Source organism: Ambystoma mexicanum, chromosome 9 (assembly GCF_040938575.1).
Source record: "Ambystoma mexicanum isolate Mex_15411 chromosome 9, UKY_AmexF1_1, whole genome shotgun sequence".
Lineage (NCBI taxonomy): Eukaryota > Metazoa > Chordata > Amphibia > Caudata > Ambystomatidae > Ambystoma > Ambystoma mexicanum.
The window spans coordinates 1,446,483,092-1,446,505,794 of record NC_090931.1 but is presented as its reverse complement, the minus strand read 5'-3'; the positions used below and the strand labels follow the sequence as shown (position 1 = coordinate 1,446,505,794).

The 22,703-nt window shown below is 49.2% G+C and overlaps 1 protein-coding gene across 3 annotated transcripts in view; it reads left to right on the top strand.

Annotated features, from left to right (window-relative positions):
* PRKAG3 (protein kinase AMP-activated non-catalytic subunit gamma 3) overlaps positions 1 to 22,703 on the top strand; it is a 340,336-nt gene that overhangs the window by 253,591 nt on the left and 64,042 nt on the right. For all 3 annotated transcript variants that reach the window (XR_011274756.1, XR_011274757.1, XM_069616869.1), the window contains exon 10: positions 20,215 to 20,269. Coding sequence is in view for 1 of the 3 variants with exons in the window: in XM_069616869.1 (XP_069472970.1) it covers positions 20,215 to 20,269 (55 nt within the window). In the remaining 2 variants the exon portion in view is untranslated. The remainder of the gene's footprint in view (positions 1 to 20,214; positions 20,270 to 22,703) is intronic.

Here is a 22,703-nt window from a genome sequence, read left to right as displayed (position 1 = left end):
AAAAAGTAATTTGACTAAACTCAGAACATGTGACTAGTTCCTTGCATGTACTGTCGTGAACGAAAAGAAAACATGGATGCAATTTGATGACTACTAGCAAATAGATATAAATTAAAAAATTGGACGCAAAATGATTATGGTACATGGACTTACCGTGACGAACAAACAGTTAGATGCAGGGATCAGAGTAGTTTCTTGTCGTAGAACAGGGAGCAGTTCACAGGTTGCAAACTGACGAGTTTGCTCAAAGTGGTCACGGAAGTTCACAGAGACGAAGAGCAGATAACCAGCACCTTCACGGGTTGACTAGCAAAGCGCAAAGAAGTTCTCATTAGAAATATGAAGTGGGTTATAAAGAATTCGAAACAGGGGTGGGTTTGTGAATGAATGACGTGTATATGTCGTGGCATTATGCGGATTGCAGGGGGGCGTCCCGCGTGAGGGGGGATGCTTGGCAGGAGACACTGGGTCTGGAGGTAGACATGGGAACAACTACCCATGCTCTATAGACCACTTTGAAGTGTACATGGTCTTTGGCACCTCTTGGCCTTTATCGCTCCCTGACAGCTCCACTTGCCAGCAGCACAAGTACCCCGGTGCGAACTGCCTTTGATAGGGCGGGGGGTGGATTGGGGCGGTGGTCGTGCAGACAAGACACAGGAAGACTCGTGAATGGAGACACACTTATGTGGATTGCAGGGGGGCGTCCCGCGTGAGGGGGGATGCTTGGCAGGAGACACGGGGTCTGGAGGTAGACATGGGAACAACAACCCATGCTCTATAGACCACTTTGAAGTGTACATGGTCTTTGGCACCTCTTGGCCTTTATCGCTCCCTGACAGCTCCACTTGCCAGCAGCACAAGTACCCCGGTGCGAACTGCCTTTGATAGGGCGGGGGGTGGATTGGGGCGGTGGTCGTGCAGACAAGACACAGGAAGACTCGTGAATGGAGACACACTTATGTGGATTGCAGGGGGGCGTCCCGCGTGAGGGGGGATGCTTGGCAGGAGACACGGGGTCTGGAGGTAGACATGGGAACAACAACCCATGCTCTATAGACCACTTTGAAGTGTACATGGTCTTTGGCACCTCTTGGCCTTTATCGCTCCCTGACAGCTCCACTTGCCAGCAGCACAAGTACCCCGGTGCGAACTGCCTTTGATAGGGCGGGGGGTGGATTGGGGCGGTGGTCGTGCAGACAAGACACAGGAAGACTCGTGAATGGAGACACACTTATGTGGATTGCAGGGGGGCGTCCCGCGTGAGGGGGGATGCTTGGCAGGAGACACGGGGTCTGGAGGTAGACATGGGAACAACAACCCATGCTCTATAGACCACTTTGAAGTGTACATGGTCTTTGGCACCTCTTGGCCTTTATCGCTCCCTGACAGCTCCACTTGCCAGCAGCACAAGTACCCCGGTGCGAACTGCCTTTGATAGGGCGGGGGGTGGATTGGGGCGGTGGTCGTGCAGACAAGACACAGGAAGACTCGTGAATGGATACACACTTATGTGGATTGCAGGGGGGCGTCCCGCGTGAGGGGGGATGCTTGCCAGGAGACACGGGGTCTGGAGGTAGACATGGGAACAACAACCCATGCTCTATAGACCACTTTGAAGTGTACATGGTCTTTGGCACCTCTTGGCCTTTATCGCTCCCTGACAGCTCCACTTGCCAGCAGCACAAGTACCCCGGTGCGAACTGCCTTTGATAGGGCGGGGGGTGGATTGGGGCGGTGGTCGTGCAGACAAGACACAGGAAGACTCGTGAATGGAGACACACTTATGTGGATTGCAGGGGGGCGTCCCGCGTGAGGGGGGATGCTTGGCAGGAGACACGGGGTCTGGAGGTAGACATGGGAACAACTACCCATGCTCTATAGACCACTTTGAAGTGTACATGGTCTTTGGCACCTCTTGGCCTTTATCGCTCCCTGACAGCTCCACTTGCCAGCAGCACAAGTACCCCGGTGCGAACTGCCTTTGATAGGGTGGGGGGTGGATTGGGGCGGTGGTCGTGCAGACAAGACCCGTTTGCCGCAGGGCCTCACCAAGGAGAGGCCATCTAACTGAATGTAAGAGGATGGCTGCAGGATCTACTACATGGAAGGCAGGGGGGTGAGTTTATAAATACCTCACCCTCCCAGGAGAATATATGGAGGTCATCTCTGTACCCGGTGCCCAAAAAGAGGATTTATTATGATCCACCATATTTATTATTTACCTATAACCATGTTTTGTATCAATAAAATCCAACGGCTTTTTATTGCCAACGCTTGATGCCAACCCACAAAATAATATATACTATTCAATGGAGACACACTAGATTCATTTAAAAAATCAAAACAACCATTGTTAAAATATATGTTGGCCTTTATTTTAGATTTTAATTAAACATAAATAATAAACATTACACATTGTAAAGTTGAGGTTGCAGCACATCGAGGGAAAATCCGCGGTATTGTCCACTGTCACTGGGGAAATGTTGTCTAATGGCAAGTACCGCACAGGCAGGTATTACTCTCCGAACGCGGTGTCCGAGCCTCCCGTGAAGCCACCAAGTGAAGCAACGATAGGCCACCAGCCTGTACCACCTGTGAAAAAGAAAGATGCAAACTGTATTAAACTGACAAAACTTTCTTATCAATGTCGATTCAGGTAACAAATGTCATTTTTCTTAGAAAAAAATTATATCTAGAAAATGCACTATATGGAACCAATTTACATGCGTTCGAATGATATGTAGATGTAATTTTATATGTGGGAGATGACCATGAAATAGTAGTGGCATCACTGACATCACAAACAGAGTATACTTACTCGTTACTCGGATTACGCGGACGAACAGTGCCGCGAAGTTCGTGCATAAGCACCATCATCATCCTCAACACGGTCCGTGAGAGGCAGGCTTCCGTGAACTCTGGCAGCTCGGTGATGCATTGCGGACTTTGTTCGCCTTCCTGCAGACTTTGCTCGCTTTCCGAAATGTAGGCCAAGCACCCGGAATTTTCACGGCAGCAGCAGTTCTCCTCCTCAGTGGGCATTAGCTCGCACCGATTGCACGTGCACCAGGTGGAGACGCCGTCCATGCGACATGGTCCAGGCTCTTCATCCGTTGACTGGTCCTCCCAACTGCCGTCCGAATCCCCATCGTTTTCGTGTGCTTGCCTTTCCAGTAGTTCCTCCTCGGTGTACTCAGGCTCGTACATATACGGCATTATTGTGGCCATTGTGCGGTAAAGATAGTAAAATAATTTACAGAGATGGTACAGGTGTTCACACGGGCTACAAGCGGCGAAGGTAGCTGAGCAGAGCACTGAAACGAGTCACAGAATACTCAAAGTAACACAGAGAGAGGAATGGAATCGAAAATCTGCTGCTGTGTGTTGTGAAACGGTCTGTTTATACTTATTGGGGAAAGAGGCGTCCTGCCATTTCCATGGCGACACGTCAATAGCTGAGGCGCAGCGATTGTTGACACGAGACGTGCTTGAAATGGGCAGTACGCGTCTGCTGATGTCAGGCTCAGGGGCGGGGGATTTGATTTAGTGCCGAAAAGGCAGGTGAGCCAGGTCGATGGGGCGAAATGATAGGATTATCACAAAATGGAGGCTGATTTCGAGTGCGATAATGGGCGAAAAGTCGGGTAAGGTCCATAGGAAAGTTTTCTACGATCTACCGATTTATGCTTACAAACACATGGCCGACCCGTAGGGACAATAAAAAAAAAGTCCCGGAACTATCCTTTAACATCGATCCAAAACTCGCCGGACATGACACAATCTCGAAAGAAATATTAGCACGCGTGACTGGAAAATCAGATTATATATATTTCTTAAATTAATCTTTCTTCCAACGACGATGCCCTGCAGATGAAGTCCGTTTTCAGTGTTAATAGGGATTTTCATCAACACTGAAAAGGGGACTTCTGTCATAAACGTGTCGTTGTGGGACAATTGGGAAGTAAATATTTATTTAACTTAATCACACATTAGCACCGGCGTCAACATTGCAAGTGCTAATGTGACTGCGGGGGCGAGAAGAATGTGGAAATGCTTAAGCGTCATGGAGAGACAACAGCATGCAGCTAACAGAACACAGGCTTGCACTAGTGAATACATCCCGCTATCTGAGCACCCTGATTGGCTGGCTCCCTAATCAAGGGTGCTAATATTTCATAAAAAGCAGTTGACATTAATATTCCATCCATTGCAGATCCATTCGAGATGCCACCATCTTGGACAGTGTTGCTTCCCATTCTGCCACGGTCAGGTCGCGTTCCAATTCTACGGCAAGAAACGGTGGCTCGTATTATGCTCTGCTCTCTTTACTACTCGAGCAGCCAACGACAACAAGTTTAAACAAAAAGTACACACTTCCTGCAAGGACAGTCTTTACATATTTAAAACTCAAATGCTCCATTGTTCCCACGTGATCTCACCTTCCAATATGAGCACGCCTTCTCACATACCCGTCGGTGCACTGTGAGGAATCTGAGGCCGTCCTCACAATTTCCCCCAAAATATTTTCCTCCCAGGTAGCCAGGGTAAGGCTGTCACTATCGTATCCTGACCCTGGGGGTGGATATGCGAGGGAGGACTACCTGGGTGGAGGAGAATTGGGAGAGTTGGCGAGGCACCGTTGGGTGAGACGCGGTATTCCCCATTTCCCTTTCATAATGAATCCGCCATCCCTCAGGCCTTTATAAGCTATTGTCAATCTCTTCCCTATTTTTCCCATAAATCAAACCCCAACAGACACCATTTAAGTACTGCGATGAGGAAGAGACAAGCCAGAGTTATCCAGCCTCTTTTTATTGACTCACACACGTACGCACACCAGTTAGGAGCAGCCTAGTTCTTTTTGGACCAATCAACCTGGCAGGAGGTTTAAAAGCAGCAAGAATGAGGAAAATGGAGTCAGCTGTGGAAGCAAAGCAGATTTACAGACTGCTGGAAGAGCGCAGACCTCTCCTGGAAGGCGGTGTGGCAGACGGAGTGCTCGAGAACCCTGCTTCGATGCAGAGTGTATGCCGTGGGAAGCAAGGCTGAAAGAAGCAGGAGGCCGGTGGCGGACTACGGAAAAGGAGCTGGCGTGACCAGGCAACGTTTTGGAGTGGGCCCGGACTTGCAAAAGACGCATCATGGGCGACAGTGAAGTCATGGAGAACCGCTGTGGAGACAGAGTGAGGCACCACATGAGAGAGAAAGCTTGTGGTGGCCAGAAGCCTCGCCGTATAACCATAAGCACCTACTGGTGAGTCAACCTAGGCAGAGAGACACTGGGACGTCAGGCGAGCATGTCAGATCTGTGAGAACTTTAATGAATGCTGATTTTAATGAAAGCAAGTACTGTTGAATATCAGTCTGAATGAAAGCAGTTTTGTGAAATCTCATGATAAAAGGGAACTGTGTAACCTGAGAGAACAAGCATTGCCAAGAGCCATAGGAATACGTGAAAGTGCAACAAGTGAATAGTGGCAAAATAAGTAATGGTAAAGCATCATGAGAATGTGAAAAGAGAATAAACCAAGCACCGCTGTAGAGCTGAAACAGTGGCAATGTGCATATAAGGAAGGAGAAGCAAGTAAAGTGTGTCGGTTGTGTGACCTGTAATGGGTGGGCTGTATGGTCCGACAACTGCGCCTAGACCGAGATCACCTATCAATGGAAAAGCCACTTAAGTGATTGTGAATATAAAGGAACATTTGTTTGAACTGAAATTAAGGAACTGTGATTTGTGAAATTGATGAAAGATAACCAAACCAGAAGAGCTGGGACGTATTACAAAGAATCTTGTTTTGAAGGAATTGAAAGACTTGAAACCTTGGGTAAGGGAACCCCTTTGCATTGTGAACTAGCTTGAACCTTGGGGAATGGAACACCCTTTTTAAACCAAGAGCTGGAAGAAGCTCTAAACTTGAACACTTATTACTTGGACGCTGACATCCCTACACATTGTATACAAATAGTTGTGAGGCCAAGCATAGGTTTCGAACACAGACAGATATTTACTTTGGACTTCGTTAGTTTCACTTAGGTAGGGAAATCCCACCTTAGCATAGGGCAAGATAAGTCTTTTTCCACCCCTTTTTATGTTTAATAAAAGTTTGTAGCTCAAACTTCAGTTCAGTTGTCTTTGTCTACTCAATGATGCCTTCACAGCACATCCACATTCTTCCTCTTTCTTTGCTGCTCAACGGCTGATAAGATAAGTGACAGTTCCTTTCTCTCCACATTGATAATACACACATGAGTGAAGCAGCGCAACGAATTAGAGTGTTAGCACAATAGCGCAACGCAGCGCACAGGCTCCCCACCTGGAAGTGCGAGCGTATCTTGGCACGGCAATAGCTCCCCACCTGGGAGCGCAAACACGCTTGCTTGACAGTGCATAGCTGTGGGCAGAGACGGCGAGCAGGAAGCCGGCATCGGAACCCCATTATGAAGTTCCGATCGCCAGCATCTTTGCTCCATAGTCTGCGCACAGTGTCAGTGATTACGGCAGGCTGTTTGGCCTCGGGATTACAAGGACATTATTAGTCACAGGCACACAGCATATAAAGACTGCACCAGCAGGTGGCATGCGGTTTGATACAGCCACACATGACCTCAGACAGCAAGTGCTCAAGCAGGCAAGCTCGGGAAGCATTTACTAACATCAGCCACAGCTAACAGATAAAGCAGCCAGCAGACAGGAAAGGCACAAGAAACCTGATTAAGCAGCTGGCACAAAACATGGCAGAAGCAGCACAAGTACTCCACAGACCCTGCAAGCATCCTAAGCAAGCTAGATGATGGAGTATCTAAGAAACATGTCCTCTGATTCAGAGTCCCCACAGGCAGGGCCACTGGGCTTGCACTGATTGTCTGCAGACGAAGAGCAGATGCGTCAAATGGTGCTTTAGGCAGTCCTGGGGCCTATCACAGGCAAAGCTGCACACCTACAAGACTGTCTCTCCTTTTCACAGGGTCCCATGGCATTCCACCCATCACAGCAGACAAGAACAGAAGTGAGCAGGGGGAAGAATGTGACAAGAAGCCCAAGAACCCTGTAGTGAAGAAAGCCTTGATCCCCCACCCCACGGGTCCACAGCCGAGTGCCAAGGCGAGCGTGGTTGTTCAAAGAAAAGACTGCCAAGGTCCTCAAACTGCACTCCGTGCTGGAACGTACCCTGTAACCCAGAGCAAGAGCAAAAGGGTGATGACGAAAGTAGAGTCTGAGGTGTCGGAGTTCTCCTTATAGTCCGGAAAAGAGCCCAAGAAAGCCACGGGCAAGCATAGGAGAGACAGGAGGCCGCCGGAGCATTCTGAGGGAGACTTCGACCCATATCTGTTGGTGCAGCCCAGATCCGCGGAATAGGAGCCTTCCAAGAAAGTGGCCGCCTACTTGCACTAGTGGCTGAAGATGCCGCTGTCAAAGGAAGCCTGCTGTAAATTCCAGGCTGAGCATCCCAGACCCTTGCTACCAGACAAGGGGGGCAGAAACATTGATTATCGACTCTAAGATGCAGACTTTTATGGCCAATTATGCAAAAGACATCAGGAAGGGCATGTACAGGTCCTGGTCATCCTGTCAAGACAATTTGCTAGATGCCTTGGTGCCGCTCACCAACATCATGGAGATGGCAGAAGAGGCCAAGCAGCTCAAGAGCGAGAGCGACCCCCAAGTGTTGTCAGGGTGGTCGCAGTTCCCTTTGTAAAAGGGAACATTGCTCTGGCAGGTAATTGGCGTCTTCTGAGGTGGCCGCACCAGTGAAGGGATACCTCTTTGAAGACGCCTTTATTAAAGACATGACAACATTTGTGCAGACAGTCGCAGCGTTGGATAAAGCACAGCTGTCCCTAAGGACGTTTTTCGCCCCAAAGGTTTTTGGGTTGGCCAGCAGAGGAAGAAGACACTCCACCAGCCGTGCAGGAGGAAGGTTCTCGTACAGGGTATCTTGTTCGACACAAGATGCCAGAAGACCAATAAGATTTTTATGCAGAGCCCAAACAAGCAGAGCTCCCCAAACCATTGGTGTTCTCTAAACAGGAGCAAGATCTTATGATAGGGGATGTCTCAAAGCTTCTAAAAAAGGGGACCATCAGGCAAGTTCATTACGGAGTGGAGTGCTTCATGAGCAATTTCTTCCTGGTACAGAGGAAAAAGAAAATCAGGCCTGCTTATATATCTGAGAGTCCTCAATTTTTCCTCTTTTATCAGCACCTCAAGATGGAAGGCATCCATCTGCTGCGAGATATTCTACAAGCACGGGATTGTCTAGCGCGCATAAATCTCAGTGACGTGTATCTAGGAATTCCTGTGTACGAGCCGCACCAATGTTTCCTCCAATTCTTTTGTTAGGGACAGAGATGGCAGTTCACCTGCTTCCCATTTGGACTGTCCACAGCGCCTTGGTGTTTACCAAGATTTTAAAGCCTGTAGTGACAGAGTAACAACAGCTCGGGGTGAGGCTGATAGTCTATTTGGGTGACATCTGCATCATGGCGCAAGATGCCTAACTGCTGCGAGAGCAGGTGGCAGATGGAACACAACTGCTGGAATGACTGGGGTTTGTCGTGAATTGGGAAAAATCCCAAGTGATCCCCACCCAGAAGATGGAATTTCTGGGATTTGTCATAGACTCAGTGCAAGGGACACTGAGCATGCAATTGCAAAAGATCAACGACATCAAGAAAGAGATCAGAGCCATTATCACCAAAGGCCAAGCCTCTCTGAGGGAATTAGCCAGGATAGTAGGAAGGCTTGCGTCCTCCATCCAGGCAATATTTCCCAGGCCCCTTGACTACAAGGTGCTGAAGTGGCTGAAGATACAACACCTGTAGCAATGCCTCTCGTACAAACACAAAGTTCAGCTGAATCAACGGAATTGCATTGGTGGATGCAACACATGGAGGCCTGGAACGGGAAAGCCATCCCTGCTGGACCTAGTTATAGAATCTGCTGCAGAGTGATCTCGACAGGGGGACGCTGGTCCTCAATTGCCTGGAGCTGTTGGTGGGCTCCTTCGCAGTCCGGAGCCTGACGCAGGACAAGGTGCAATGTTGTATTTTGTTGAAGCTGGACAACGTCTCAGCAGGATGATACATCAATTGGCTGGTCAGCACGTAGTCCAAAATCTTAGCAGAGATAGCCAAAGATTTCTCGACACCTCTGCATAGCCAGGAAAAACAGTGTGATGGCGGAATACCTGCCCGGGTTGGAAAATCATTTGGCAGATTGGATTGGATTCCCAGTACCTATAGGACTCCAGTAACTGGCAGCTGGGCAGGGTGGTTTTTGACAACCTGATGAGTTTAAGAGGACCTTGCGAGACAGACCTGTTCGCATCCAGGCTCAATTGCCAGGTGGTGTGTTTCTTCAATTGCCACAAATGCATTCCTTTAGGAATGGGTTTCGTGAATCTCCCCCCGTCTCACCTGAGATCGCTTCTTGCACAGATCCGCGGGAAGATTCTTCTTGCGGTCGGATCGGGTTTTGTACAGGCCAGCACAAGTCTCTTCCGACTCCAGCGTGCATTCAGTGTTCCAGCGTTGAGATGCGCAGTGCCGCGGGGGCGTGGCATATTTATGGGACGTACTACGTCCACCATGAAGGCTGGTGCAAGGCGTGTCACGTGATACAGCCATGTTGGGAGATACAATGAATGCAAGCCCGCCACAATAAGGACCAGGAAGTCCAGAAGGGGCGTGTTCTGTGGGTCATGACAGCATGCCTCCTCCTAAAACCTGTTCCAACCAGTTTGCCCGGGTGTATGAGATGATATCTTCGGAGCAATCGAGGGGTGTTCAGGTTAGAAAGTGGTTCCCAGGTTCTTTCACTAGGAGGATATCCTTTCCACTCAACCAAGCATTGACGTTGACCCCGTTTATATCTGGAATCGCATATTTTGGATACTTCATATTCCAGTTGGTCGTCCACAACCACGGGACTGGGTCTGCAGGATTTCCGGGAGGATCGGATGTAGGGTTTCAATAAAGAAGTGTGAAAAACTGGGTGAATTTTCTTCCAGGAGTCTGGTAGCTTGAGCCGGAATGAGACTGGGTTGATGACTTTTATGGAAAATGGCCCATAGTACTGGGGGGGACAATTTGTTTGGTCGTAAATGTTGTGGTAGTAGTTTCGAGGACAACCATACTTGATCACCGACTGAATAAGAAGGCCCTGGTCTTCTCTTGGAATCCGCATAACGCTTAGTGTTTGTTTGGGCCTTTTCTAAATGTTCTTTGGCTTCCTTGTGTATGTTGATGAGAGTTTCGATCCAGGAGTCGACAGTAGGTATTGGTGTAGGATGTGGAAGAACAGAAGGTAAAACTGATGGGTGGAATCCTTGACTGCAATAGAAGGGGCTGGTCTTGACTGCTGAGTGATTGGAATTGTTGTAGGTGAATTCAGCCACAGGTATAAGGAGCGACCAATCATCCTGTACCTTGGTGGCGAAACAACGAAGGTATTGTTCCAGGGTCTGATTTCCACGTTCCGTAGCTCCGTTAGTTTGTGGGTGATAACCTGATGAAAGAGCACGTTGGATTCCTATAATGCGACAGAGATGTTTCCAGAATTGTGAGACGTATTGAAGTCCTCGGTCTGATATGATCTTGGAAGGAAGTCCATGAAGGTGGAAAATGTGTTCCAGGAAGATTCCAGCGAGTTCTGATGAGGATGGTAGTTTGTACAGGGGTGTAAAATGAGCCATATGAGTGAACAAGTCAATGGTGACCAGGATAGTCGTGTATCCCCTGGAAGGTGGTAATTCCACAATGAAGTCTGTAGCGATGAATTCCCATGGCCTTGTCGGTAGTGTAGGTTGCAGTAGGAGACCCGCCGGTCTCTTGTTATCGTGTTTGTTTTGACTGCAGATGGAGCACGCATGGATGTACAGTTGTACGTCAGTCTTCATTCTAGGCCACCAAAATTGTCTTTGTATAAAACAGAGAGTGTTGGTGATGCCACGATGTCCGGAGTGGAGGGTATCGTGGCAGAGGTTTATTATCCTTTGTTGTAGTTTCTGTGTGGGAATGACTAGAGCGTTATCTTTGAACAAATATCCATCCTTGGTTCTCAGATTCCATGGATTCTTCCTTGAAATATCCTTCCAGAGCTCAGAGGATTGGGTTTGCATCCGGACTTCTTCCAAAAGACTGACTGATTCAGCTACAAAAATCGTGTGGGGAAACATCTTGGGATAGGCTCGATCTTCAATAGTTTCGTAATCAGGATGTCGAGATAAGGCGTCAGCAATTATGTTTTGGGATTCAGGAACATGACTGATGTGGAACTGGTACTGGGCAAAGAAGAAGGCCCAACGGGCCTGACAACTGTTCCTACACTCCAAGGACTGTAGAACTTGAAGGTTTTGATGGTCCGTGCGAACCTGGACTGGATGTCTATCTCCCAGGAGTATATGTCGCCATTCTGTGAAGGCTTGGCGGATGGCTAACAGTTCCTTTTCCAAGACGGAATAATGTGTCTTACTGGGAGTCAGGGTTCGTGAAAGGTAAGCAATGGGGTGTTCCAACTTGTCCTCAAATTCTTGCTTCAAGACTGCTCCTATGGCGTAGTTAGAGGCATCCGTCGCCACTAGGAATGGCCGATTAATGTCAGGTTGGGCTAGGATGGGGGCTTGAGTAAACTCTGTCTTTAGGCGTTGGAATGCCTTGTCTTGAGGTGCAGACCAGAGAAAGGGAGTGTCTTTCTTCAAGAGAGCGATGATCGGTTGAACAATCTCAGAAAAGGTGGGTATGAACTTTCGGTAGAAATTGGCAAGCCCCAGCAAGGATTGAACTTGTTTGACGGAAGTGGGAGCCGGCCAAGATAGTATGGCCTTTACCTTCGAATGATCCATACCAATTCCTTCTGGACTATGGGCAAATCCTAGATAATGAACAGAAGTAACGTGAAACAGGCATTTCTCAGGTTTGGCTAGGAGTCTGTGTTCACGTAGTCATTGTAAAACTGCCTTTACATGCTCTTCATGCTTTAAAGGGTCCTTAGAGTAAATCAAGATATCGTCCAGGTAGACGATGACGAAGAGAAACAACATGTCAGAAAACACCCTATCCATGAATCGTTGAACGACTGCAGGGGCATTAGCAAGTCCAAAGGGCATGACCAGATATTCGAAGTGTCCAAAAGGTGTTCTAAAGGCTGTTTTCCATTCGTCTCCTTCCTTGATACGAATCAGATGATAGGCACCCATGAGATACAGTTTCGTGAAGATTACAGCTCCTCTCACCGCTTCCAGGATATTCGAGATCAAGGGTAAGGGGTAGCGGTCCTTGAGGGTGCATTGATTTAATCCACGTGATCGAGCCAAGGTCTAAGTTCCGCACCTCGGTTGTTATTTCTTGCATGCCACGCATGAGATCCTGGATGGCCTTTTCCATATCGGTTTCAATGTCAGTCGTTCGTCGTCTCAAACTGTTGTGAATCTCCCCCCGTCTCACCTGAGATCGCTTCTTGCAGGGATCCGCGGGAAGAATCTTCTTGCGGGCGGAGCGGGTTTTGTACAGGCCGGCACGAGTCTCTTCCGACTCCAGCGTGCGTTCAGCGTTCCAGGATACTCGCGGGTTCAGGATGTTCAGGATGTCCAGGAAGGACGAATCGGTCGCAAGGATACGTGGATTCTAGGAACAGGGTGGAAAGGAGAGGGTGGAAGGAGTGGGAATAAGGGTCCGGGAACTTGGATAACAGAAGGGTTCACCAAGCTGCGAAGTACACGTCTAGTCACTATCTGTTGATGGCGTTAAGAAGCATGGGGCCGCGGGGGCATGGCATATTTATGGGATGTACTACGTCCGCCGTGAAGGCTGGTGCGAGGCGTGTCACGTGATACGGCCATGTTGGGAGAAACAATGAATGCAAGCCCCGCCGCGATAAGGACCAGGAAGTCCAGGGCGTGTTCTGTGGGTCATGACAATGGGTGCAGAAGCCAGTTTATGCCTTCCCGCTTTTCACAATGATAGCAAGGACCCTAGCACAGGTGAGCAGGCAGAAGGCAAGACTGGTTCTGCTCACGCTAGCTTGCTCGAGCCAAGAGTGGTTCCCTGACCTACTGGATCTGTAATGCGATGATCCAGTATTGTTACCCAGCTGGCCAGGGATTCTTCAGGATCCAACAGGCTCCCTGACCCATTGGTACTCACGGGGACCCTCTGATTGGTGGTCTTGGCAATTTCAGGGGTACCTGGAGAAGGTCAGCTCTATCAGGAGAGGCTGACCGCCTCATTGGTGAATTGTGGGCACTCAAAACGACCAAGTGGTATAGAGCAGCCTTGGCAAAATGGCGTGATTGGCGTCTGGCTAGGAACGCCCATCCTGCTTCTGTGGATGTGATCTATGTAGTAAATTGTCCATCAGGTGAGCCATCTCAGCAGGACATGAGCACGTGGCAGGCGCTTCTATAGGTGAGCATATGCTGGTCTCAAAGCTACTCAAGGGGGTAAATGCCATTCGGCCTCCCAAGCCCAAGTGTACGCGTTTGTGGAACGTGGACGTTGTGCTGAAGTTTTTACAGAGATGGCCAGGTAATTAGGAGCTGAACAGGAAGGAGCTCTCCGCGAAGTAGGCCATGCTTCTTTGCTTGGTAGCATGCAGGAGAGTGTCGGACATAGGAGCATTGGAAGTGGATAGTAAATCCTTTTGCCAAGAATGAGTGACCTTTCACGTGAGGAAGACGATGAAAACGACCATCATGTCAATGTCATTTAGGAGCTTCCCAAGTCAACCTAAAATGTGCCCAGTTAGAAGTCTCAAGGGGTACGAGACGAGGTCCAATCCACTCAGACCCGCTGAAGAGAGCAGCTTGTTTATCGCACTGTGTAAGCCTTTTAAAGTAGTCCCGGTGGACAACTTGGCCCGTTGGATTAAGTGGGTCATACTCCAAGCAATACTTCACCTCTGTGTCTTTAATAGAATTATGTCTTTCTGGTACGCACGTCTGGAAAATCTGAATTCTACTTTCCATTAAGCACAAATCTCTATGAAATAATACTGCCACAAAGGTTCCATTCCCTTGTAGAGTTTAGAACCGATGGAAGCAACCTACAACTCTCGACATATTTGTGTCCTACAACTCATCCAATCATCCCGAGTCAGTATGGTCAACGTTGATGGATGATGGGAGACTGAGGCCGCAGATTGCCGATGCCTGGTTTAGGAGATCGGTTTCTAACATCGTGAGTTGAGAACTAAGGGTTCTAAGCACATTTTACTGAATCTATATGAATGCATTTATTTAGTTTTCATTGTATTCATTGGCTTCATGACACTAGAAGCATCTGGTTTTGGATGCCTGGTAGTGCATTCGGTAGCTCCTTCCGCAACGTGGCTGCTTGGATAGAGAAAGCTCCGCTCCCATCCTCTTCCATTTAAAAGTGACTAGAGTTAGGAGTGCTTGAGTGGAGCGTGTGAGTGGGTTGATATTGAAGGAGATTCTGGCTAATGAACGTGGAGATAGATTCGTAAAAGGCACAGTGGACAATGGTGAGACTCCTGTAGATGATGTGCTGGCATACTGACAGGGTATTGCGATCCCTGTGTGACACGCATACTGGTAGCTAGTGCAGTGATCCTAAGCCAGAGGTATTGCGATTCCTGTGTGACACGCATACTGGTAGCTAGCGCAGTGATCCTAATCCAGGGGTATTGCGATTCCTGTGTGACATGCATGCTGGCAGCTATTGCAGTGATCCTAAACTAGGGGTATTGCGATCCATGTGTGACACGCATGCTGGTAGCTAGTGCAGTGATCCTAATCCAGGGGTATTGCGATCCCTGTGTGACACGCATGCTGGTAGCTAGTGCAGTGATCCTAATCCAGGGGTATTGCGATCCCTGTGTGACACGCATACTGGTAGCTAGTGCAGTGATCCTAATCCAGGGGTATTGCGATCTCTGTCTGACACGCATACTGGTAGCTGGTGCAGTGATCCTAATCCAGGGGTATTGCGATCCCTGTGTGACACGCATACTGGTAGCTGGTGCAGTGATCCTAAACCAGGGGTATTGCGATTCCTGTGTGACACGCATACTGGTAGCTGGTGCAGTGATCCTAATCCAGGGGTATTGCGATCCCTGTGTGACACGCATACTGGTAGCCGGTGCAGTGATCCTAATCCAGGGGTATTACGATCCCTGTGTGACACGCATACTGGTAGCTAGCGCAGTGATCCTAAACCAGGGGTATTCCGATCCCCGTGTGACACGCATGCTGGTAGCTAGCGCAGTGATCCTAATCCAGGGGTATTGCGATTCCCGTGTGACACGCATACTGGCAGCTATTGCAGTGATTCTAAGCCAGGGGTATTGCGATCCCTGTGTGACACGCATGCTGGTAGCTAGTGCAGTGATCCTAATCCAGGGGTATTGCGATCCCTGTGTGACACGCATACTGGTAGCTAGTGCAGTGATCCTAATCCAGGGGTATTGCGATCCCTGTGTGACACGCATACTGGGAGCTAGTGCAGTGATCCTAATCCAGGGGTATTGCGATCCCTGTGTGACACGCATACTGGTAGCTAGTGCAGTGGTCCTAAAACAGCGGTATTGCGATCCCTGTGTGACACGCATACTGGTAGCTAGTGCAGTGATCCTAATCCAGGGGTATTGCGATCCGTGTGTCACACGCATACTGGCAGCTAGTGCAGTGATCCTAATCCAGGGGTATTGCAATTCCTTTGTGACTCGCATACTGGTAGCTAGTGCAGTGATCCTAATCCAGGGGTATTGCGATCCCTGTGTGACACGTATACTGGTAGCCAGTGCAGTGATCCTAATCCAGGGGTATTGCGATCCCTGTGTGACACGCATACTGGTAGCTAGTGCAGTGATCCTAAGCCAGGGGTATTGCGATTCCTGTGTGACATGCATACTGGTAGCTGGTGCAGTGATCCTAATCCAGGGGTATTGCGATCCCTGTGTGACACGCATACTGGTAGCCAGTGCAGTGATCCTAATCCAGGGGTATTGCGATCCCTGTGTGACACGCATACTGGTAGCTAGAGCAGTGATCCTAATCCAGGGGTATTGCGATCCCTGTGTGACACGCATACTGGTATCTAGCGCAGTGATCCTAAACCAGAGGTATTGCGATCCCCGTGTGACACGCATGCTGGTAGCTAGCGCAGTGATCCTAATCCAGGGGTATTGCGATTCCCGTGTGACATGCATGCTGGCAGCTATTGCAGTGATCCTAAACTAGGGGTATTGCGATCCATGTGTGACACGCATGCTGGTAGCAAGTGCAGTGATCCTAATCCAGGGGTATTGCGATCCCTGTGTGACACGCATGCTGGTAGCTAGTGCAGTGATCCTAATCCAGGGGTATTGCGATCCCTGTGTGACACGCATACTGGTAGCTAGTGCAGTGATCCTAATCCAGGGGTATTGCGATCTCTGTGTGACACGCATACTGGTAGCTGGTGCAGTGATCCTAATCCAGGGGTATTGCGATCCCTGTGTGACACGCATACTGGTAGCTGGTGCAGTGATCCTAAACCAGGGGTATTGCGATTCCTGTGTGACACGCATACTGGTAGCTGGTGCAGTGATCCTAATCCAGGGGTATTGCGATCCCCGTGTGACATGCATGCTGGCAGCTATTGCAGTGATCCTAAACTAGGGGTATTGCGATCCATGTGTGACACGCATGCTGGTAGCAAGTGCAGTGATCCTAATCCAGGGGTATTGCGATCCCTGTGTGACACGCATGCTGGTAGCTAGTGCAGTGATCCTAATCCAGGGGTATTGCGATCCCTGTGTGACACGCATACTGGTAGCTAGTGCAGTGATCCTAATCCAGGGGTATTGCGATCTCTGTGTGACACGCATACTGGTAGCTGGTGCAGTGATCCTAATCCAGGGGTATTGCGATCCCTGTGTGACACGCATACTGGTAGCTGGTGCAGTGATCCTAATCCAGGGGTATTACGATCCCTGTGTGACACGCATACTGGTAGCTAGCGCAGTGATCCTAAACCAGGGGTATTCCGATCCCCGTGTGACACGCATGCTGGTAGCTAGCGAGGTGATCCTAATCCAGGGGTATTGCGATTCCCGTGTGACACGCATACTGGCAGCTATTGCAGTGATTCTAAGCCAGGGGTATTGCGATCCCTGTGTGACACGCATGCTGGTAGCTAGTGCAGTGATCCTAATCCAGGGGTATTGCGATCCCTGTGTGACACGCATACTGGTAGCTAGTGCAGTGATCCTAATCCAGGGGTATTGCGATCCCTGTGTGACACGCATACTGGGAGCTAGTGCAGTGATCCTAATCCAGGGGTATTGTGATCCCTGTGTGACACGCATACTGGTAGCTAGTGCAGTGATCCTAAGCCAGGAGTATTGCGATCCCTGTGTGACATGCATACTGGTAGCTAGCACAGTGATCCTAATCCAGGGGCTATTGCAGTGATCCTAAGCCAGGGGTATTGCGATCCCTGTGTGACACGCATACTGGTAGCTAGTGCAGTGATCCTAATCCAGGGGTATTGCGATCCCTGTGTGACACGCATACTGGTAGCTAGTGCAGTGATCCTAAGACAGGGGTATTGCGATTCCTGTGTGACACGCATACTGGTAGCTAGTGCAGTGATCCTAATCCAGGGGTATTGCGATCCCTGTGTGACACGCATACTGGCAGCTAGTGCAGTGATCCTAATCCAGGGGTATTGCGATCCCCATTTGACACGCATGCTGGTAGCTAGCGCAGTGATCCTAATCCAGGGGTATTGCGATTCCTGTGTGACACGCATACTGGTAGCTAGCGCAGTGATCCTAATCCAGGGGTATTGCGATCCCTGTGTGACACGCATACTGGCAGCTAGTGCAGTGATCCTAATCCAGGGGTATTGCGATCCCCATTTGACACGCATGCTGGTAGCTAGCGCAGTGATCCTAATCCAGGGGTATTGCGATTCCTGTGTGACACGCATACTGGTAGCTAGCGCAGTGATCCTAATCCAGGGGTATTGCGATTCCTGTGTGACACGCATACTGGTAGCTAGCGCAGTGATCCTAATCCAGGGGTATTGCGATTCCTGTGTGACACACATACTGGCAGCTAGACTAGTGCATTGATCATAAGGCATGGTAATGCAATCCCTGCGTGGCATGCATACTGGCAGCTAGTGCATTGATCCTAAGGCGAAGTAATGCGATCCCTGCATGGCACACATGCTGGCAGTGAGTGCAGTGATCATAAGGCAGGGCTAAGGTGATCTATGCGGGACATGCATACTGGAACCTAGTGCATTGATCGTAATGCATGGGTAATGCGACCCCTGCGTTACTAGCCTACTGGCACCTAGTGCATTTAAGGCAGGAATAACGCCATCCCTGCATGACATGCCCAATGGTAGCTGGTGCATTGATTTTAAGGCATGGGTAATGCGATAACTGCCTGACAGGCACACTGGCTGCATTGATCGAAGGCAGGGGTAGTTTGAACCATGCATGATACCCTACTTTGCCTCGCATTTTGTTGAAGACGGTGAAGACTGTAGCATGGCAAGGCAAGATCATTGGTGTTGCTGAAATCTGTATGTGGAGAAGCAAGAGCTATGATTGGACTATATGGGGAAGAACCGCATTGGAAATATTCTTTTCAGCAGGTCAAGGAAATAGAGGCCACTTTTGTGACATGTGCAACCTGAGTGATTAGGGAATGGGATTGGTCTATAAAAACTCTGAGGTTCTTGACCGTAGGCCCCGGAGAAGGGCTGGCTTCCAAGGAGGATGGCCAAGCCTCAACCTCGCTTCCAGTGAGGCTCTCCGTCATGCACAAATTCGGTTTGAGTTTATTATGAGGCACCCAGAGGTTTTTAGCTCTAAGCCATTATGACAAGTGAAAATGAGAGGTTGCAGAGGAGGGTCCCAGTTTGACATGAAGCTGGGGGTCATCCACATAGTCACTATCATGGAGCATCAATTGAAATGAGGGTAAACGATACATTTTGAAAAGTAAGGGTGACAGAGCAGAACCCTGAGGGACACCGCCGGTTGCTGGTGTAAATGCAGATCTGGAAGCTGACATTAGCCCTGCGTGCTCTCTATCTGTCAGGAAGGACTGTATACCATCCAGTGCAAGATCACCAACTCCAGCCCTATTTAATTGGTGGATAAAATAGCGGGGCCAAGAGACAGGATTTCATGTGTTTGTGGGAATCTAATTCATGGAAAGGTCTATACTCCCCTCCAATCCCTTCCACCCCGTGTTGACCCTGATTTATGAACCTGAGGAATGAGTGCCAGGTAAGAGGCTCATGTTTGTTCCACCACGGCCGAGCCCCGGAAGTGTGGCAGAGACAGAAAGACATTAAGAAAGATTTGAATAGGCAAATAGTCATGATTTCTCTATGTAGGTTGGTGTGCTACAGAGAGAACTTTCCTAGTTATGAAGCCAAAGAGAGAGGTTATTTTGTTATAGTTGTGGCCATGGCATCAGGGGGCAGTGCCCCGTCAGCACTCGCAGTGCCCCATGCATTTACCTGTCCCTTCCCTCCTAGTCACGCTTCTTTCTTTTTGGCAGCCCATCGCCCCCCACTGCTCCACTGCCATGTCCTCTTCCAATTGTAGAAATTGAAAGATGGTAGAAATTGAAATAGGACACCGCTGCTGATTTGGCTGCCATCTTTTTGATGTTTGTCATCTCTGAAGTATTTTCAATAATGCTTTCTCTAGGGTAGTCTAGAGTTATCCGAGTCCACATCATGTTTACTGACACCGCGGGTTACACAGACACTTGCTCCTAGCTATGCACGTTGTGCCGTGGAGTGCAATGCTATTATTGGACCCAACACACAAAGATCTGTGTAATAACTCATAATGAAGCAGGGCCATGCTCACTCCGGTCCACGCCAACCTGTACTTGGGGTTCGTATCCTGGAAGAAGTGAAAGGGCCTGAATTAAGGTGCACTGACTCTAGGGAGATGTTTGAATATCTGTAACATAGGGTTAAACTGGTATCCAGAAAATGTGAATAACAAGTCGGTGGGGTGGCCATAGACAAGCCTAGCAAGATATCTCCAGATCGCCTCCTTTCCTGTCCACCTCTGAGCGTAAGTAGCTGTGGAAACATGTGTCCCTGGATGTTGTGCCTTGGGGTGGGAGGAGGTGAGCATAGTTCCAGGAACCTGAAGCTTTATGTGCTTTGTGACAAGGATGAGCTATTTGCTATTTCACAGACCATCTTCTCTTCTCTTTTCAGAGGTGTACCTGCAAGGGTCCTTCAAACCGCTGGTCTGTATCTCTCCTGGTGACAGGTGAGTCTGGGTGGAGATGAGCGTGACCACTTAACGTGGACATTGCTTGCCTCTCCTCTTTGCGCCAACCACATAATCTAGATTTATTTCTCGAACAAATCAGAAGAGAGGCACATAACCAGTAACACAAAATTGTATACCCAACGAGAAACCAGCCTTTTAAGTCAGCAAAAATCCTGCAATCTAGCCCCCCCGCCCCCTGCCTAGACATGGGCTGCTGGGACATTTTATGGCATCCTGGGCCTTACTCGCCCATATTTTCCTCTGCTGCAAATTTCAGAGATGTCCAAAGAACCTTGGGATTCCACAACTCCACATCCACCAGGATTCCTACTGGCACAAGCCTGGAGATGCCGGAAGCATCTCTGAGATGATCTTGTGCACAATAGAAGGGTGGGGCTCATTAGTGGGAGAGTGGGAGAGGCAGATGCAAAACCTGTGGTGTTGATGGGTGAAGGTCGGAAGAACTCAGTACCTGTGTGCCAAACTGCATTCTCTGGGCTTGGCAGAGGCAACTGGAAGTATCTTATCCATAGGGAAGAGCCTAAGATATGAGAAACTACAGCGCTTTGGGTCTACTTAGCTGCCGATGTGGAAGAGTGTGCTAGGGGTAAAGAGGAGAGCTTGGTCATGCTTTGGTTAGAGTTGATGTGCTAATGACCTTAGCCCGTGGCTGCTGCCTGTGGGGGGTTTGTGTGTGTAGTGTAAGGTGGTAGGAGATGGTAGAGGGGAGTCTGTTAGCTGGGGCAAGGGGTGAGTAAGCCTTACAAGGCAAAACAAAATGCAACCCTGCACTCCTATCCCTGGCCATTTGCAGACAGGTCCCATTTCTCTAGCTCCCAATGCCACCCGTCAATCCCCCTACATGTCTCATGCGCTCTCTCTGTGGCTCTCTCTGTCTCCAATAGATACATTGTATCCCATGAGGAGAATAGCAAGCATCTATGAGTTGGCAGATGAGGATCAATCATCTGTGAGTTGGCAGATGAGGATCAAGCCTCTGTGAGTTGGCAGATGAGATTCAACCATCTGTGAGTTATGATATGATATGATATGATATTTTATTTGTATCGTGCTCGTACACAAGTGTTTCAGAGCGCGACTAGGCAAGGGAGGGGGGAACAAGGGAGAACACAGCACAACATAAAAACAATCTTACTAGGCCCAGTGACATTGAGAACGCGCAAGTGCATGGGAAAGGGAAAAGGGAAAAAGTGCAGAGGCCGAGGAGCGCAGATAAATAAAATAAAGAGAAAATTGAGGCAAACTGTGGTAGTGCAGCCAGCAAGTGGCAAGTGCTGTGTTTAAGGCAGCAGACTGGGTAAGTCTGAATACGTGCAGACAAAGAAGAAAAATGGGGGGGGACTGTATGGGTACAGATACAGTCCCCAGTGCATGGGGTGGCCAGGAGGCAGTGCAGGAAGATGGCAGGGTGAGCAGGTACCTGGGCCCAGGGGACAGAGGGTGGCCAGGTACACAGTGCCAAGAGAGCAGATCAGCAGGGGAGAAGGGGAGCAAAGGCAGAAGCAAAGAGGAAGGTTTTGAGGTGCTTCCGGAACCGGAGATGGTTCTCCTCAAGTTTTAGTGTGGCAGGGAGGCTGTTCCAGAGGGAGGCCCCAGCCGAAGATAGAGATCTACCCCCAGCTCGTTTCTTTGAAAAACGACTGACCCTGAGGGAGTTAGAGGTAGAGGAGCGAAGAGCTCGAGAGGGGAGGTATTTGCGGAGGGATAGCTGAAGGTTTTTTGGACCCAGGCCCCAGAAAGCCTTGTGGACAATGCAGAGGGTTTTGAATTTAATCCTTGCATCCACTGGGAGCCGATGGAGAGATTTCAAAGCTGGAGAGATACGATCCCAGGGCTTGAGGCCAAGGACAAGTCTCGCGGTCTTGTTCTGGATTAGTTGTAGAGGGCGGAGAGTAGAGGCAGGTAGATTTAGAAAGAGGCTATTACAAAAGTCCAACCGAGAGAGAACCAGAGTTTGGGAGACAGTGAGCTTCTGAGGGAAGGAGAGGAAAGTAAGAATACCTCTGAGGAGGTGCAGTAGGAAGTTTGACTTTTTAGAGACATCAGAGATATGGGCCGAGAAGGAAAATGTGGAGTCAAAGATGACACCAAGGTTCTTAGCCTCGCAGGTAGGGGTTGGAGGAGGGCCAAGGGAGGCCGGCCAGAGAATGAGGGAAAAGGATGGAGATGGTGTGCCGATGAGGAGGATCTCTGTCTTGCTGGCATTCAGACAAAGATCATTGACGGCACACCCATTTTGAATGACAGTTAGGCAGTCAGAGATGAGAGAGGGAAAGGAGGTGGCCGAGGGCAGCCGGAAAATGAGTTGAGTGTCATCAGCGTAGCACTGGAAATTTGAGCAGAAAATGGCAATGCAGTGAGCAAGAGTTGACAGGTATTGGTTGAAAAGCCAGGTTGAGAGGTTAGACCC